Source organism: Megascapheus bottae, chromosome 5, assembly GCF_031878675.1.
Source record: "Megascapheus bottae isolate mThoBot1 chromosome 5, mThoBot2.hap1, whole genome shotgun sequence".
NCBI classification, from domain to species: domain Eukaryota; kingdom Metazoa; phylum Chordata; class Mammalia; order Rodentia; family Geomyidae; genus Megascapheus; species Megascapheus bottae.
In genome coordinates, this window is record NC_143513.1 from 9,300,258 (window position 1) to 9,319,898 (window position 19,641).

General features: G+C 43.6%; 1 protein-coding gene across 1 annotated transcript in view; it reads right to left on the reverse strand.

The window, feature by feature from the left end:
- Positions 1 to 222: 222 nt before the first annotated feature.
- Positions 223 to 19,641, reverse strand: part of Npsr1 (neuropeptide S receptor 1) — a 92,742-nt gene continuing 73,323 nt past the window's right edge. The window contains exons 6-9 of the mRNA XM_090332273.1: positions 15,736 to 15,812; positions 5,297 to 5,383; positions 1,642 to 1,822; positions 223 to 475 (exon numbers count right to left, since the gene is read on the reverse strand). Of these exons, the coding sequence (XP_090188399.1) occupies positions 385 to 475; positions 1,642 to 1,822; positions 5,297 to 5,383; positions 15,736 to 15,812 (436 nt within the window). The 3' untranslated portion in view covers positions 223 to 384. The remainder of the gene's footprint in view (positions 476 to 1,641; positions 1,823 to 5,296; positions 5,384 to 15,735; positions 15,813 to 19,641) is intronic.

A 19,641-nucleotide genomic window follows, 5' to 3' on the forward strand; every position in this document is an offset into this window, starting at 1 on the left:
ACAGGCCCTGGATATGAGCTGGTTGACCTTTCAGGGACAAATATCTTCTTGGCTACAACCATCAAACATCGAATGCAAATACTGGAAGAAAAAAGTTTTAATTAATTCTCCACTTTTTACATGGTAACCAAGTCACAACCCTGAGCCAGTGCTATCTCTATGGAGAAGAAGGCAGAGGCATCTTTCCTTGCTGGTAGGAAGCATCAGTGCATTTGGGTTGGCCACAGTTCACACTGCAGGAGACACACCTTTATTGGAATGTTCGGAAGTGAGGGCGGTTGCAGGCTAGAGGAATCTGCTGAGATCGAGGAACGTGCACGAACTGGTGATGAGGACTCAAGGGAATGGATGGATTTCAGCCTGGTGATGCCATTGTCCTAGGTTTTAGAGGAATTCTGGCTTGGGCAGAATCTGCATCTCATGCCTCTCACTTCTCTCTCTGTATGTCATCCTGGAATCCTGTGATCTCTGCTCTCTAGACAAAGTCAGAATAAAGCAACAAGAGTAAATGATCTGGCAGGATGACAATGGAAGTGGAGATGCTAAAAGATACTGGTGGTGGGATTACAGAAGATCAGGCAGTTGCTAGGCCTTCCAAGTTCTGTAATGCCTAGATCAACCTCTCTACCATTCACCACCATCTTCACATTCATCAGCACAGGAGTCCAGTGGACAGCAACAGCAACCAAGTCCCTCACACTTCTATGAGCCCACTGCACAGGGGAAGAAACTGACACGCAAGGAAGGAAGTTCCAAAACCTGCCCAGGCTCACCCTGAGCGATGAATACGCAGGATTTGAACCTCAGACACTGGCATTAAGCCCAAGCCTCAAACGCTTCTATTTTTCTATGTCCCATGGATTTGTCTACCTACTCCGTATAGCTTATTTAAAATAAAAGGTGAAAAACAGGAGAATCCACATAAGAGGGATTTAATTTCAGTTCTGGTACTAATTCATATCATGAAAAGAAATGTCACTGAATCTTGCAAACTTTACTTTGTTTAGCTATAAAATAATTTTTTTAAAGACCTATGAGCTGGGTGGGGTGGCTCACCCCTGTAATCCTAGCTACTCAGGAGGCTGAAATCTGAGGACCAAGGTTCAAAGCCAACCTGGGTACAAAAGGACCTGAGACTCTTATCTACAATTAACCTGTAGAAAACGGGAAATGGGGCTTGGCTCAAGGGCAGGGCTGTAGTCTTGAGCTGAAGAACTCAGGGACAGCACCCAGGCCAAGTGCAAGCCCCAAGAACCTCTTCAAAAAAAAAGACCTACGTCTAGTTACCACTAGATGTTTATGGTGATAACTCATATGGGGAAGTTTTAAACAAGATCTATGTCTCCATGTATTTTGATGAAGGAAAGCACTTGTTACAAAACTGGATTTAGTATAAAAGAAATAGTAGTACTGGTCATGGCCCCGGTATGGCTCTGAGTTTTTCACACGTGGAGCCATCTCACATAGACACGGGGATTCTGAAACATGATGGTGTTTTGGGCTGAAACACAACACACACACACAACACACACAACACACACACACACACACACACACACACACACACACACACACACACACACACCAGCATCTGGATATGATGGCTATTAGTGAGTGTGGCCAGGCAGGAGCCTCTTTCACCTGCAGGGGGTGCAGAGGGAGTTGCTGAAGGTGCAGTAGATGAGGGGGTTGATGGCGCTGTTCAAGGCTGGCAGGTTCTGAATGATCACAGAGGCATAGAAACGCTCCTTGGTGTCTGGGAGGAGGTTGAAGTTGTCCAAAATGTCAAAGAGGAAGTAGGGGCTCCAACAACAGATGAATGCTGGAGAGAAGAGAGCCATTAACATCACAGAAGCCACTGCTGAGAGTCTCTTGCTCATCCCTGACTGGAGTTTAACTGGAAGGTTCTGTGACAGCCAGGACCCCTCAGAAATATTGGGCTTGGATGGTGTTTAGACTGATCATGTGTGTTAAAACATGTCTATCGAACATGCATACATTTACACATGTATATGAACATGTTCTACAGATGATAGTCTTAGCCTTAGGAGATTTCCTGGATCTTCTCTCTCTATAGAGATAGGTGGTTTGATCTCTTCTGTTTCGAATGGGTCACTGAGAGCTGGGGAACTAATGGATATGGCTGGAGCCTCCTATCCAACACAGTGTAGAAGGAACCCCAGCAAAATCCCCTGGAGACCCTCTGCAGTCATCAGGAGATCACAGACAGTGATTCTACCTTCTAGAGTATGATAGAGTGGTTTTTATTATTTTCAAACAGCAGCTCAGTTTTATCAATGTTCTCAGTTTTTTATTTCATCTCTAAGTTACCATCTCAGAAAACATCCATCTAGTATCCCTGTCCAAATCACTTGGTGTATGTATGAATCCTTGGACTCAAATCCCCAAGGGAAATGGTGGGATCTGGGGATCCAGAGCCTGAGAATTAATTTTATTTATTAACTTGACTGAGCTCCAGAGTGCCCAGGTATTTGGTTTACCATTATTCTGGATGAGTCTAGGGAATGAGTCTCAGTGAGGTTGATATTTGAATACATAAACTAGGAAAAGCAGATCACCTTCTCCTTGGTAGGTATAATCCAATCCATCTGTTGAAAATTTGTACAGAACAATGAGACCGAGCAGGAAAGGATTTGTTCTCTACTCCACTGTCTTTAGCTGGAGACAATCATCTTCTGTCTTCACACTTGCAGTCAAATTGGCATTTACAAAAGCCATTTTTCTGTTCCTAGGTGTTTGGACTCAAACCTGAACCAGAGCGTGTTCCATTTGCTGTCCTGGTCTCCAGTTTGCTAATTGTGGTTGCCTCTATAATCACATGAGGCAACCCTGTCTGTCTGTCTGTCTGTCTGTCTATTCATCTATCTGTTTGTCTATTACCTAGTAATCCATTTATTATCTGTCTGTGTCTATCTTTTATCCGTCATTCTTCATCCATCTGTCTGCCTATCATCTAGCTATCTTTTTTTTCCTGAGAACTCCCAAGCTACCTACCCATGGCTTGTTGAACACACAACCATTCCCCTCCATGTCCTTACACTTCCTTCTCACCTCTCCCCACTTTTAGAACTCTTCTTAGAGTATTTTTAGGAATGTATCTTCCTTGGCTATCTAGCGAAGGACAAGCTTTCTTCCATAACTGTTTGATAGAGATTCTGTGACTTGCTGGGGAATTTTGGAATGAGGAATTAACTTGTTTATTTGTTTTGCTATTTTTTTTGGAAGAGGGAATGTTGGCATGTGGCTTGAACTCAGGGCCTAGGCACTGACCTCGAGCTCTTTTACTCAAGCCTAGCACTCTACCACTTTGAGCCACAGTATCACCTCCAAGGAATTAACTTGTAATGTCTTCATCTCCAGATAGAGGCAATGTATTAAACGGGAGCTCTTGAACCCCCAAACCACTGGGCTCACCCCAGTATTGGCCTGGTAGAGAGAGTGGTACTGGGGCATCAAGGGTAACAGGTGTGTGTGTGTGTGTGTGTGTGTGTGTGTGTGTGTGTGTTGCACACATGGGCCTGTCATTCTGCATACTCCAGGCAGCAATCTGGTCAGCAACACTTTTTCATGCCTCATCTACTTTTTGAATGTCTAATTGAACAGTCAAGTAGTGATGAATCTATCATGGTCTACTCCAGAAACCTATTGTTTATATACACATGTATATTTTTAATAATACTAATTATTTTCAGAAATGCAACTCCTGTGGAAATGGAAGCTTACTTTACAGGAATGTTACCAGGGGAATTTTTTTTTTTTTGCCTCCTCACAAAATCAAGTCACTAATAGTAAAGCTGCTTCCGTGATTTGTGTCCCCAGTAAAATCCATCTATATGAGTTAACCCTTATTATGCCTGATTATTTGATTATTCTTCCAGTGTAACCATATCAACAACTTTTTACTCTTACTTTTGGTAACAATTGGGACATTACACTGAGTTCTAAAAATTATTGTAGGACAGCAGTATTATGAGTAAATATCATCTTAGAATAATAAAGGGGCTTTACAAAATGTTTGTTACAAAGGGGGCTTTACAAAATTGATTTGCATTGCTGCCTGCAGGCTCAAAGAATCCCATAGGCCCAGCAGTGAGGTTTCTGAATACACGGGATTGTGTGGCTCTGGGAAGGCATGTTTAAGCATGCGTTTCCTGATTCATCAGCCAGAGAATGCATGTGTGATTCTGACTGGGAAAGCATGGGGGTCTTTGATGTGCTTCAGTGCCTCTAAGAAAGCGTTCTCAGAGCCCCGGTGAGTTTAGTCTTTTCCCCAGTTCTGCCTTCAGTCTTCTTGTGTGCCTGTATTCTGCTGGCTGAGTCATACATCCAGTGCTCTGTTTGGCATTTTGCATTCATGTTTTAGAAAGGGAAGATGAGCTGTTCTGGTGATTCAACATGCAGCTAATTCTTTCTTGGAGCCTCTTAAGAACTGCCAGATAGTCAGGGAGAGGGTGGGTAAGCTGACTAAGGAGAGAACAAATCCCTTTCCTTCTTGCAGATCATCGTTCATTTACTCCTTCCACAAATATTAATGAAGCAGTATGTGGGGGACCCTATTGTAGATGTTGGTGATAATAATGTAACCCAAAAGCATGGCATGGATTTGTTGCCACAGCAGGGGACAATAAGAATATACATGCTCAGGTAGAAATAGAGACCACAAAGCAGGTTGCTTTAGACTAAAGAAGGGCTAAAACTTATCAGGAAGGCAGAAGGAAGTGCCGCTCTCGGGGAATCAAATGAGGTGTGGAAGTTAGCCATGTGTCTGTCTGAGAGAAGACCATTTCAGGCAGGAAGTTTCTAAAGAGTAGAAAGGAAAGAGAAGGGCACAAGATAGGAAGGCAGGAAGGGCACTAAAGACAGCTGGGTGGGAAATGTCAGCAGTGACTCTCAAAGACCCACAGAAAAATGGAAGACACATGCTCCCATGGTCTCATCAACTCCAGCCCTGTGGGAAGGTGTGTCTGGAAGGAAGCAGCTAAGTAACAGGTGGATCTGAGTATGAGGTTCAGGCATAGGGGTCTAATCAAATGGACTATGAATTATCCCACTCACCCCCTCTCCAGTGGGATTAGAACACAGATGTTAGCCTTGAAGAAGGGACAGGGGTAATTAGTGAGCCCCATATTTCTTTCCAATCAGACAGAGACAGAAGCCCCAAACACAGATGCCTTTCTGGCATGGGTGCTCTGGCCTGTTGGCATGGGCCTTCTGGTACAAGCTTGTCTTTGGAGTGTTTACGCAGTTCTGTGACACTAGGGAAGATACTGCTTACCGAGAATAATGACGATGCTATATTTGATGGCCTTGATTTTGGCCTTTGAGATGAGCCCTCGGCTATAGCTGGTACAGAGTTTCCCATCTGCAGAGACAACAAGAGAAGGGAAAATTCAGTGCCCAGGATGTGACAATTTCTGCTTTTTTTCTTTCTGATAGAAACATTGAAGGTTAGACCTACAGCTTTTGCTTGGGAAATCGCTTGTTTCTTTTTTAATTATATACAGAAGGTCCTCCTGGGGCCTCTTCTGACTATGATGGCTCAGAGCTGCTTTCTGGAAAGTGCTCAGATTGCAACATGGTAGAATATGACATTGCTATGGATCCCTTAGTCTCTTAAGAGATATGGCCAAATGGCCTGAACTACAGGGGCCGATGCCTTCCATATGGAGAGCTGATCTCTGAGCCCCAGACTATGGTGAGACACTCATGTGATTGCTGTAGTAACATGGGAAGAAATCATTTTCCTAGAAAGGTTGTTCTAGACCATCTCATTCATCTAACTCAGAGACTCTCCTCTCTACCAAGCTCAAGCCAGGGCTCTCAACAAAACCACCACAACCAAATCTGGATATAACTTTAGATCTATTCCACGTTCCGCAACCCATAGTGTTGGCCAACTATATACATCAGGGATTAGAGCCTGAACAGTTCCCCTAGAGAAGGGACATAGGTACTGGTGAGTTGCACAAATTTCTTTCCTATCAGACAAATGTAGAAGCACCCATATACATGCTTACCTCTATGTGCTATTTTATGATGGTAAAAACACTTGAAGGGTGAATGTTAAGAATCCATTGGAAACATGCATGAGGCCCTTAGTTTCAACTCCAGTCACACACACACACACACACACACACACACACACACACACACACACACACACGCCCCTGTAAGAATAGAAGCTACATATGGACAAGGAATGTATTTTCTCCATTCTTGTAGCCTATAATCATAACTGTTCAATAAATCAATATTATCCTTTCATAGTCAAGAACTGATAAAAGAGTGGTTGATCATGGTGAGAAGATTTAGTGCAATAGCCCTCAATAACCAAAGTGGAGGGATAGCAAATTTATGGGTGAAATCTTAGCCACAGTGGTCTTGGCCTCTGGAAGTTTTTGTGTTGTTGTTTTTGTTGCTTTTTTACTTCAGGGCTTCAACCATGAATTCACTCCCTTTCACTGAATTGGTTTCAGTGTATTCAACTCCAGTGGAAGCCCAGGTCAGGTCCACCACGTGCCCACATTACATATGGAGGTTAGATGTACATGAGAGAGGCCAGCCTTACTTGCTCAGAATCTGGGTTTGAGAGTCATTTTAACCTGGTGGGGGATGGAGGATGGGAGAGAAGGAGGTAGAGAGAGACAGAGGGGAGAGAAGAGAGAGAGAGAGAGGGAGAGAGAGAGGAGGAAGAGTGGTTATGGTTAATCTCTGTTATCTTCATGAAATCCTGTTCACAATTGAATCCAGCCTGTTCTAATAAGCACAGCACGTTTATAGCATGCCGTGGGCAGAATGGAAGGCTTGAAATTGAGTTCTGCTTCTCCATGAACTTTCTGTCCAGTAGGAAAGCACACACATGCTCCACAGGCGGAGTCAGAGGAGAGAGGTTTAAGGCATCAGTGGGCAGAGGAGTCCCCGGGCCCACACCACTCCAGCAGGGCCAGGGATGGGCCTGCGAGGGGATGAAGGAAGCAGCCAGTAAATCCAAGAGACAAGAGGGAATCCACAGTCAAAGACGGGGTGCCCCGGGGACTGCAGAGAAGTGTGAAGCAGAGGGAACATCCGCACCTGAGATATGGAACAAGAAGGCAGAGGACATGCTTGGACCACGGTGAATCATCTTGCTTGGTCGTAGCCTGTTGGAGCGTGGGTTTCAGGATGGAGAGGAGAGCCAAGGACCAGTGGGAAGTCCTTCAATGTCTTTGTCAGGAGTCTGGACTGATTCCTCAGGCGGCCCTAGCCCATGGGTGCTTGTGAGTAGCCTGCAGATTTCCTCAAGGGAGAGGACAAACCATTGCTAATAATAACAGGCCTGGGGATTTTTTAGATGAGAAAAACTAAAACACTAATTATAACTGATTCTTCTTTCTTTCTGGATACTATTCAGGTCTTTATTCTATGCCCTTCCCAGAAGCAGTTCAAAGCCAGCCCAGGCAGAAAAGTCCATAAGACTCTAATTAACCACCAGGAAACTGGAAGTAGAGCTGTGGTTCAAAGGGGTAAAGCACTATTGTTGAGTAAAAGAGCCCAGGAAAAGCAAACAGGCCCTGAGTTCAAGCCCCAGGACAGAGATAAACCAATAAAACAAAGCATCAAACACACAGTTTTTCAGGTACTAAGCTCCATGCTGGAGTACTAGTTACCTTGTTGCTTTGGATGAATACAAGTTTCTCAAGGGAGAATAGAAGCTGTAGTTATGGAAGAAAATAAAAATATGACTATTTTATTATACAAAATTGTGATCTGGAAACAGAGATGATTTTTATCCATGGGGCAGGAAGAGCTCATAGCAGATCACATTATTGCCTGTTCAAAATATCCCCACCGCTAGACCTGGGTAACGGAGACCCCTCCTAACCAGTGCTGCTCTGAGGACAAAGTCAGTCTCTCAGGAAAGTTTCTGAGGATGGTATTCACGCTCTAAAATCTGTTTAAAATGGAAAGTCACAATAGTTTCCACAGGGCAAGAAGGTGACAATATTATCAACCACCTGCCCTCTGATCTCCCAATGGGATCAGTGAAAATCGCCTTTAATGTGACCACTTGAGGAAAAGCGGACCCTCTAGCACTAAAGTGAGTGCTTCAGAGAGAAGTCAGCTACAGAATGCAGGTAATTCTCCTTTATTGGGAGATAAAAGGATTATTTATACTCTGGCCTTGGCATTGAGCTAGAGTGAAAAGCAGTAGACTTCACCTGTCAACATGTATTAGTGGCTCCTTAGCTAGGAGGTGGTGAGCTCAGTACATCTGCTGCTTGAAGGAGCAGACAGACAAGAGACTATGTGATGGTGGGGGTGCATCCTTAATAGGGGGTCACGCAGGAAATCTAGTCTCCAAATAGCCAGTTCCGGTTCTTTCCCATCCTGAGGCTTGGGGCTCCCACAGAGTTGCCTTGGTTTGTGGCCCCCAGCACTGAATGCTGGAATAATTGGTCCCTAGGGATTTTTCACTAGAGGCAAGAAAGCATTACTGCTGTTCCCTGGGGAGCGTGGGGAGCGCCATCTGTGGGTTTGTAATAAATGCAGGTGATTTGTTTAGAAACAAGGAAATCTAACCGGCAATATTTTAAAATAAGTGCGTTTCGTGTGTTGGAAACTTTGTGTATTTCGGGTTGATTAAAAAAAAAAGAAATAGAATTTTAGCAGTTCTTTCTGATCACGAAAGGTTTGGAAACTTAACGTTCATTTTATACCTACACACATAATCTAAACATTGGCAGGAACTATCGAGAATTGTTAACATGTTAAACTGTGTCTTGTGTCTCTGTATGACTGGTCATTTCCTTCTCAGGATTTTTTTTTTGCCAGTCCTGGGCTTGAGCTCAGGGCCTAAGCACTGTCCTTGGACTTTCTCAAGGCTAGAGCTCTACCACTTGAGCCTCAGCACCACTTCCAGTTTTTTTCTATGTATGTGGTACCAAGGAATCGTGCATGCTAGGCAAGCACCCTGCCACTAGGTCAAACTCCCGGCCCCTCAGGATTTTTTTTTAATTCTTTTTCTGGTGGAGCCAAAAGGGCATTTCAGAGTGTTCTTGGTTCTTCCTGGCCACCAGCTGTGTCTCTGCAGGCACTATGGGGACATCCTGCTTCCCTTGGCCCTTTGTCTCTGGCCTGGGAGGCCCGGTGCTATTTCCCAGAGCTCCCTTCCTCTGAGGGCTAAGGCTGGAAGACGTCTGTCACTAAGCCACCTCTGTGTGTTTTCACTACTGTTCGTGCCCTTAGATGGCTGCTTTGCTTGTTGCTCCTTTGGCCTCATTTGTGCCCATGGGCTTTTGAGTTATTTTGAATCTTTGCCCTTCCCTGTGATACCTGATCTCAAGTTCTTTTGTCAAAAAAATGGAATGTCTTTGTACTGTGACTACAGGGGCCTACAGCAGAGTCGGTTGAGCTGCTGCTGGTAGTGGAGGCATGGTGGGGTTTAAGAATCTCCCTCAGTTTTCATGCAGCTTCTCTTCACTGGATACTTACAGTGACTAGAGTGGTTAGGCTAGAATAGCCTCTAGGTGATGCATTTCACTTTGACTTGAAAGGGAACTTCTTGTCCCTTCGTCATCATGAGGCATTACCTTGTTCTCTATGAGCTGGCCATAACTACACATATCTGGACCTTCAAGGTCAAGATGTTCTAAGTCCTATCTTTAGGAGGGTTTTAGTCAAGTGCTGGGACTCAGGAACTCTCAGCTAGGTCAGAGGAACTATTACCTAACTCAGCAGCCAGCCTTTTCTGAACTCAGCTCAGACAAAACCAGGATCTCTGACAGGCCTAAAAGAATTACAGTCAAATGGGTAAGTTGTCCATCAAATCCTTTCCAACCTCAGCACCCAACTAGACTACATTTCCCAGCTTCCCTTGTGACTAGAGGTAGAGTCATGTGACTGGGTTTAACTGAAGGAGACTTGGGAAAAACTGAGGTCTTCACTCCCCAGACTTGATGTGAGTCAGACAAACCATCTAGGGAACTGTTCACTCTCTTACCCAACTCTTGCCTGCTAGGTGTAGTTGCTGAGGGCTATTTTAATAGCCGCTTGTGAAATGTCGCCGAATTTCTACCTAGTTAAATCTCTGTGAGACTATGATAGATGGTGTTCTTTCCATATGCCTCCACTGCCAAGTGGGTTTTAATTGAGCAAAAAATAAACTTTGGTTTTGTTAAGGCTACTGATATTTTGGAGTTTACACAGCTGCTAGTGTTTTCTTAGCGAAGGCAGAAATTGACATCTTTTATGTCACACTGTGTTTATAAAAACCTGAAACACACAGCAATGGCTCAGCAGGTGGACAGCAGGTGGCAAGGAAGCAGGATGCTCCCACACCATTTATTGGAGGTGACCCTGGAGGCCTAGGAAGATGGATAACCAAGAAACCCTGAGTCTGGAGCCCAGGAGGTGAGACAGTAAACTGAGAAAAGTGTGTATTGATGGTTACCAGCTGTGACTAGGAAGGAACTGGCAAAAGGAAACGGGCAGTTGAGTGAGCTGATTGACTTAACAAAGCTAAATGGGGTCAGAGTAAGTCCTCAAATTGGGGATTGTGCCATGCTATGAAGACCAATTTCTCCTTTTCCCTAACCGAACTGGCTACACACTTTGTGGAAGCCAGTACAAAGCAAAAATGCAGGCTGGGGAAGGAAACTAAACTCAGTCTTTTCTAAGTGGGCGGGTCCTGGCTAATAAAGGATTTGTACTGCCAAGTAAATCATAAACCATGAGATTTATGTGTGGCAATATGGAGAATGGCAGGAGATCACAGGTATCTACAGGCTTGTGGTTCCAAAGAGATGACCACTGGGTAAAGCCATGTGTGTTCAGGATACAGAGTTTGGAGCTGTCCTGCAGACACTGAATTCCTTTGTCCACATGCCACCCAGCTCCACTGGACATGCTGTCTCTTCCAACAAACCCATGTTACTGGGTAATTCCAGTGAAACACATGAGCTGCTGCTATTTGAGTGCTAATTGCTGTTTGGAAGGCAGATTTCTCCAAAGTTAAGGGCAGGGAGACCCTAAAGAGACCAGACCATGATTAAGACAGAACTGATTGATGATAATGCCAGAATGACAGAGCTTGGCATTAACTGGGCTGTGTGTGCCCACGCAGGAAATTAAAATCTTGGTTTTTAATTTTCAATTTTATTTGGATTAAAAAGTTTATATAGCTTACAGATATATGGTATATATATATGTATCTTGAGTTATATGTTGTTTTTATAATTTTATCAATGCTGAAAGTGGATAATTATATCCAGTTGAGATTTCAGTGTACTGTCCAGATGACCAGAGAGGTTGTAATCTGATTTTGCAGCCACCCATTTCCATTTCTGTGAAATGCCTGTGTTGTGCTCATTTTTAACATGTATTTGTCTTCAAAGTAAGCCTTTTAGAATTGGTTTTAAATCCTTCATTTACTCTATATGCTAATTTGTATATATATATATATATATATATATATATATATATATATATGTTCTAAATAGTTCCCTCCATTGTGGATTGATTTTTAAGGAAAATGGTAATGGAGTCAAATTGATGCATTGTCCTTTTGTGATTTAATGCATCATGTATCATATTTATGAAGGAGGGTGAGTAGAGTCAGAATACTTTATATGCCCTGTGAAAATGAACAATGTTGAGGTGGTTTGTGAAGGGGGAGAGAGGAAGGGCAGTGATGATGGAGGAGGATGGATTTGATCAAGGTACATGTGTGCGTGTGAAAGCATCATGCTTATACAGCTGGGTGCCAGTGGCTCACACCTATAATCCCAGATAATCAGGAGGCTGACATCTGAGGATCACAGTTCAAAGACAGCTCAGGCAGAAAAGTCCATGAAACTCTTATCTCAACAAAACAAAACAAAACAAAACAACAAAACCCCACAAAAAACTCACTTAAAAACGGGTGGAGAAAGTGGCACTGTGGCTCAACATGGTAGAGCACTAGCCTTGAGCTGACATGCTCAGGGACAGCACCCAGGCCCAGAGTTCAAGTCCCATGACCAATAAAAAAAAACAAAAACAAAAAAACAAGATGAAGCTGTAACTATGAGCAAAATAGCTCAGGAACAGGGACCTAGCCCTGAGTTCAAGCTCCATGACCGACCAACAAAAGAAAAAAGACCCCCCCTATTTGTACAACTAGTTATGCTAGATGAAATTTTGGGGGAAAGCAAGCCTTCCTTGCCCCAAATCTTTTTTGTTTGTTTACATTTAAGTCTTAGATCTCTGAGTAATTAGTGTTTGCCTATGGATTGGACCAGAGATGCAATTTCATTTCTTTTTCTATGGAGCCCTTATGTACATGAGGTGTGTTTGGAGCTGTTTTATTTTCTACTTATCTATTGTAGATAAGTAGATAAGCCAATACTATACTGTATTTACAACTTTGGCTTCATAATAATTTCTAGCATTTGATCAGTGAACTGCTACTTATTTTACCCCTCCAGAAAATCATCTGATTTTTCCATATATATGGGAAATATTAATACATATTAATTGGAAATATTAATACATATAACATATTAATAGTAGCTTTTCAGGTTCAATGAGATGTTGAATTCATTTTGGGTTGGATCCATATTGACTAGTGGATCATCTTGATCTTGGAAAGTTAACTGGTTTTTGTTGATTGATGGAGGGGTTTGAACTCAGGGCCTGGGTACTTTCCCTGAGTGCTCAAGGCAAGCCACTTGGAGCCACAGTACCACTTCCAGTTTTCTGGTGGTTAACTGAAGATGAGTCTCATGGACTTTCCTGCCCAGGCTAGCTTTGAACTGTGATTGCTTGGATCTCATCCTTCTGGGTAGCTAGGATTTCAGACGAGACATTGGCACTGATAATCACCATTTTTATATCACAACTTAATATCCATGAGCATATTACAATCTCCCCTAGCCTTATAGTCTCCTTGCATGAAAATTGTCTTAATTGTAAAGAAGCCACTGTATACATGATTACTGATAAAGACACAGATATTGATTCCTGTTAATGGGCTTGTCTTAAATTAACTAAGTTAGGAGATAAAAAGGATTTAACCTAGTTCCTAATCCAAGTGTATATTCCATTCTGCTTCATCTAATTGGAAATACTCAATTTGGATACAGTATGGGTCAAATTATTCATGACAAGTTAGAGATAGAGCCAGTTCCTCCCAGATGAGCTATATTTGCCTTTTGTGCCCCTGCCCATATTCTCACATCGCAGGGTAAACATTTAAAGGGTTAGAGTTGCCCTCCCTGAACACGGAGGGGTATGCTCATTTAGGAAAGATAATGGGCAGGTTTGGAAACCGAATCTACCAATGCCCTTTATACTTATTTAGATGTCTTGCAAAGGAATTTTATTTCTTTTGTAGTCAATCTTTGAGTGAGGGGGAGAAAATAGACACTTGCATGAGCAAGAAGAATGGTTCTTGAAGTAGGGATGGCTCAGCTTTTGCAGCCAGTGTTTACAAAGTGAGCTTCTGTTCACACAAATCATAGCTAATGTCCACTTGTTGATGAGTAATAATCCTGGCATGCCAGTACCATGGATCTCATTCTCCAGCCAGCTCCACAACAACATGCCTGTTCTGACAGATAGGAAGTCGAGTGGATTCCATTGGTGAATAAGATGCAGACAACATATGATCTTTTGAGAATACCAGCTGGCCTCATTCCAGAAGGAGGACACAGATGTTCAGAGAAGATGGAGAGAACTAGGAATCATGTAAAAGGAGACATAGAATTTCAGAGCAAAAGCCAACAACAGCTCCTCCTACTTGGGGGGAGCAGCAATGTCATACTGTGTATCCCTCTCTAAATGGCCATTGATACCATTTCAGTATTGGAGAATGGGAGAGCCCCCCGTCCCCCAAGTATTAAGACTGGGCAATGTAAAAGAATTGGCAGCTCTGGGGAGAAACAGCAAGGGAGACTTGTTGAGAAAGGGTAGGTAGCTCGCAGAATGTGAGGACCCTCTATCATTCCAGGCCTCTGGTGGCATCTGCCCTCTTCACCTATGAGGCTGAACTCATGGAAATCAAGTGAGCTCCATGGCTGAATGCAGAGGGGAAGAGAAATCTGAAGGAGGCGGGAACAGGGACACAAGCAGAAATTCCTTCACTTCCTGGTTGCATAGAAATCATGGGACAAAGATGACCTCAGCTAAGCTGAGCCCCTAACCTACCAGTCATGCTGCCCCTCTCTGATTTGAAAATCTACCAGAACAAAAGCCTTAAGAGGTAAGGCTGGGGGTATATGATAAACCTGGGGAGACGGGGCATGAATGGGGTGCCATGCCAAAGACCTTGAGTTTGTATTCTTTTTATTTATTTAGTTTTAAACTTTAAGTTCTTTATTTATTTAACCATTCTTGTTTTGCAATCTTTTCCTCCTGGAAGGCACCTTGATTTGGGGTAGAGAGTAAAGGCTTTCTGTCAACCATATGTGCCATTTGAATCTAAGTCCTATTTTATGCCACCGGCAGAAACATAGAGTTTCGTTGGCCTTTGAGCTTGTATTTTAATCTGGAAAATATGGCTTCAGAGGTTGTGAAGGGGGAAAGGATGGTGTAGTGCCTACCTGCAGTCAGGAGCGATGCTCTTGACTGCTTGGCATTCCCAGGCTCTTGGCCCAGTTCTGGCAAGTAGCAGGACACAATCAGTTAGAACTAGATTCACAGGAGGCACCAATGGAACATCTCCATTCATCCTTCTAGGGAAGACAGAGCCAGTCAGCAGTGGCCAGTGAGGCTCTGGACCCCCATCCCATGAGAAAAGGAGCTTGAAGAGGGATTAAAGACATTCACTACAGGTCTAATACAGGCGCTAGCCCCATGACTGGGAAGGTAGGGACTTAATGTCTACACTATGTGTGTCACCTTAACCTCTTGGAACTCAGAGAGGTTGCACAACTTATCAAGGTGGCATGGCTTTGCATGATGCACCTGGATGGAAACCTGGCTCTTCTTATTCCACATGTAGCCTTTGGCTGAGTGCATGTGGCTGTGTGCAGAGGGATATGTTAGCTAGCATGAACCCAAGGATGCGAAGTTGGTGTACTTGTATGTATTGTGGTTCATATGCATGAATGCATTAGGGATGCAGACAGCATGCCAAGCACAGCCAGTAGATGAAATATCTCCATAGGACAATGCCACCTTTCTCTATCATCTGGTCCACTTGTTTGCTGTGGTCCTGACCAGTGTGACTCAGTCAGGCCCTGTCACCTTGCCTGGAAGCCGGGACAGCCTTGGGGTCTGAAGAGCAGTTGTTTCTGGCTTCATACAAAAGTATTGGGAAGGGAGACCCTGGAGGCCACATGACCCCAGTGTGACAGGGAGAGCATGTGGAGTGTGCCCTTGCTGGCTTAAGGCCCAAATAGACAGAAGGCAAATTTCCCTACCTCTAAATTCACGCTAAATAGGAAACCCCATCTTGTGTTGGCTGAAGTGCTGGTCTTGAATTCATTCATCTCTATGACCCTTGAGGCTTCTTGGCTGTCCTGAGCCTGGGCCCATCAGCTGATTGGGGGACACTGCCTGAACAGACCCAAGGCACTCCTTTCCTTCTCTTGGTTTTCAGAGAGGCAGGGAGGAAGACAGCCTGGTGGTGGTAGCTTTGATGGGGCTGTCCTGAACCTTGGGCTTGGCTATATATCCAGGAAGCCGTAGCCCATATTTGCACTGCAGAGTCAAATTAGCCAAGACCTGGGAGACACAGAGTAGAGAGACACCTACCTGAGCAGTTGGAAATCACCACCTCCTGGGCTTTGCTTTTAATCCAAATAGTTCGAATCACAATGCCATACATGACACTGAAAATTAAAAAAATAACCAAGGGAATATTAATATTGGTTTCTACCATGGGGGTGCAAAAGATGGCCTCTCCCACTTCCCTGAGGATGAAAGCTGGATAGAGGGGTCTTCTACCTCAGCCTGTCCCCTAACCTTGAGCAAAGACAAAATCAAGCTGATGGAGTGACTTACTTTTTGGGCAAGGACTGAAAGAAGTTAAGGATCTAGGTGGTTGGAGGTACAGCCAGTGATGAGATTCCAAATAAAGTCTTTGGAGACAGAAGGACCCAGTCTCCCTACCATCTACTTGTGGCACAGCCTTTCTTTCATGCTCTCTCTCTCTCTCTCTCTCTCTCTCTCTCTCTCTCTCTCTCTCTCTCTTTCTCTTTCCTTCCTTCCCTTCCTCCTTCCTTTCTTCCTTCCTCCACCCTCTCTCCATTACGGAGCTTGAAATCAGGGCCATTCATTCTTGCTTGGCTCTCTTGCTCATGTCTGGATATCTACCAATTGAACCACACCTCCAGTCTAACATTTTATTGGCTACTTGGAGATGGAATCTTGTTGACTTTTTTGCCCAGTCTAGTTTGGATCCTCCAGATTTCAGAATCCTCCCTGGCTAGGGTTACAGGTATGAGCTACTGACAGATGGATTCTATTTAAAATCACTAGGCTTTCGAAAATCGGTTGCAAAGTCATTAGTACCTAATAAACATTCTGTAAAGTGTGGTTATTAATACCAACTGCTTGTGTTTTTGATGTTCAGGTGTGGAGCTCAAGGGGCAAGCATAGGGATTGGAAATCAATAGATTTAAAGCAGAATTTTCTTTCCCATTTTTTTGTGTGTTTTGTTTTTGATCTTGTTTTCACACCCATCACTCTCCACTCTACAATGGTGCAACCTGTTTCTAGCAGAGTTAGTGACTGATACCCACCACCAGCGTGGTGTCTTTCTCTCTCTCTCTCTCTCTCTCTCTCTCTCTCTCTCTCTCTCTCTCTCTCTCTCTCTCTCTCTCTCTCTCTCTCTCTTTCTTTCTTTTGTGGTGCTTGGTCCTGGGGCTTGAATTCAGGGCTTAGGCATTGTCTCTCAGCTCTTTTGCTTAAAACTAACCATCTATCACTTGAGCCACAGATTCACTTCCAGCTTTTTGATGATCAATTGGAGGGAAGAGTCTCATGAACTTTCCTGTGTAAATTTTGGACCATGATCCTCAGATCTCATGCTCCTAAGTAGCTAGGATTACAGGCATGAGATATGGGTTCCTGGCTTGAGACCTTTTTAATGCTATTTGACATGTCAAATCTATTAAGTACCTCAATAGAAAACTTTAAAATAAAGCACTGATCTGTTTCAAAATTGCACAATCATTCCTCTTGCAAACCAGTTTCAAAAAAAAAAAAAAGCCCGAAACCCAGAGCTCCAATTTGTAGTTGCTGACAAAACAGTAATTACTTTTAATGATCTTTAGACTCTAACTTAATTAATGACTGAGTTCAATCCTCTATTTGCCCAGTAAGGTCCTCTGGGAACTCCAGAGCTCTCTGGACCTTTTGAGAATATTCCATTTCTTCTTGTAGTCTTGCCCAGGAATCTTTCTGGAATTGATACGCTTTTACTAAAGAAAAATATGAGACAAACATTATCAGGAGTCTCTACCCTAAATTAAGTATTTGTTAGGTCAAGGAACTCCATTCCAAGGTCAATGAATTACATGGAAAGCTTCCCTTTACCAGAAAAGGTTAGCAGTGTCTGGCCATTATAACTGCCCCCCCTCCCCCACACCCCTGGTCCTGGGGCTCAAATGCAGGGCCTGGGCACTGTCTGTGAGCCTTCCTGCTCAAAGCTAGCAATTTAGCGATTGAGCCACAGCCCCACTTCCAGCTTTTTGCTGGTTAATTAGAGATAAAAGTCAAATGGACTTTCCTGCCTGGGTTGGCTTCAAATCATGATTCTCAGATCTCAGCATCCTGAGTAGCTAGGGTTATAACCATGAGCCACCAGTGCTTGACTTATGATCCTAATATTTCATCAATCAATAATTCAAATAATTGTAGACTATCAACCATATACACGATAGAAAAGTTTTGTGAGTTAGGATTTGGTCTCAAGTCTCTGTCTTTTGCTATTTGGGGCTGATTAAAAGCCAGGTAAGTAGAAGGCTAGGATTAGTCTTATTGTGAGCCAGGCAAACAAGTATATTACCAGGGTGTACCTATCAGATATTATCAAACCAAGCTCCTTTTAGAAAACAGCAGTCATGCATCAGAGAGAAAAAAATTTCTGCATTCATTTTTTTCCTTTGGACTTATTTCTTTAGAGGTCAGTGAACTTCCTGGCCTCTGTGGCCAGCAGGTATGAGCATTTCGGTGGCATTCAAGATGCATGTGGTGGCAACTTACAGGAAATTTCCTGTCCCAATCAGCCTGTGCAAGAATATTTCTCATCTCTCATAACTTCAATATCAAACTAAGGGCTGGCTGAACTTTATAAACTGGAGATCTTTCCGTCCTTCCCTCTTTTTAGCAAGGATGTCTTCCTGTTAGCTCTAGAAGCCATAACAAAGTAAAATCGAAAGAGAAGCTCTCCTTTCTCGACTTTGTCCTAAAGAACAAGAGTGAAATGAATTTTGGAAATAAAGCCAGAAACATCCATCAAAAAAGGGAGCAAATGTGTGTTCAAGGGTTTTAAATAGATGATGGAGAGCTCAAATAGTATAATCTTTTAGAATGACTAGGTCAAAGCCCAACAAAATCAACACCAGGAAAAAGAGGGTGTGGCCAAGGGGAGGCGGGGCAGATGAATGAAGGGAGGGTAGCGAGAAAGCAGTCAAGAATTCATTGTATATAACACAAAATGAAGAAAAGTAAGGGAAGAGTTGGGTCGAAGTTGGGATGAGAAGGTTGAAGAGGGTGACACAGATTGAGATGCACTGTACTCGTACACTGCTTTCTTCAATGACTCCTCTGTACAGCTACAGAGAGATATTACAAAATTCAAAAACCATACCTCCTGCCAACTCAGATAATGACATAGAGGCTGTAGTTTCCTTTCCTGATCAGGTTGGTCCCATCCTTTGCCTTGGTCTTGAACCTCATGCCCAGCCCATGGGTGGTGCTGACCAGGCCCAGGGGACCTTTGAGCCCTCTGCCTCCCAGAGCTCTGTTCCCCACAGGGGCCTAACCCAGCACAGTCTGTGCCCAGTTCCCCAGGCAAAAGAAATGGATGTTTGTCCCATGTCACATACCAATATTCCATGACTAATGTACATTTCATTTGTTGGCCACAGGGTCTCTTCTCTCTATACCTTTATCCCACAGAGATAGAAACCACAGAAGGATGAGAAGTCAATTAGGTGGGAAGAAAATAAGCACAGCAAAAGTAAAGTTGTGACACCTGGCTAATGACCGCTCTGCAGCAATTAGACAGTTCCATCAAGTGAATTCTGAAACCACAGTTGTTGTGCCCAGAAAAGCAGTGTGTCACCTGGACTGTCATTCACTGCCACTTCACGTCTGAGGGGCATGTAAGGACGGGAGGGGACATCTTTATTCTTGCACAGCTCTTAAGAGACTCTTCACTGGTGGCAGAGTGCCTCTGTCTCTGCCTTTCTTCCTCCCTCACTTCTTTCCTTCTTTCTCTTCCTTCTATACTTATGGATGAGCTACTATAGGCCCCAAACAAATATAGGCCCTATATTACACAGAAATTCATATATGAGGTGTATGTGTACCAACTCTACCAGGAGCTAATCAGAAAAATCCCTCACAGTGGGGCTCATCTTGGTTCAAGAAGGGGAAGAGGGCTAGAAATGTAGCTCAGGGGTAGGTACAGTATTTTCCCAGTATAATTGA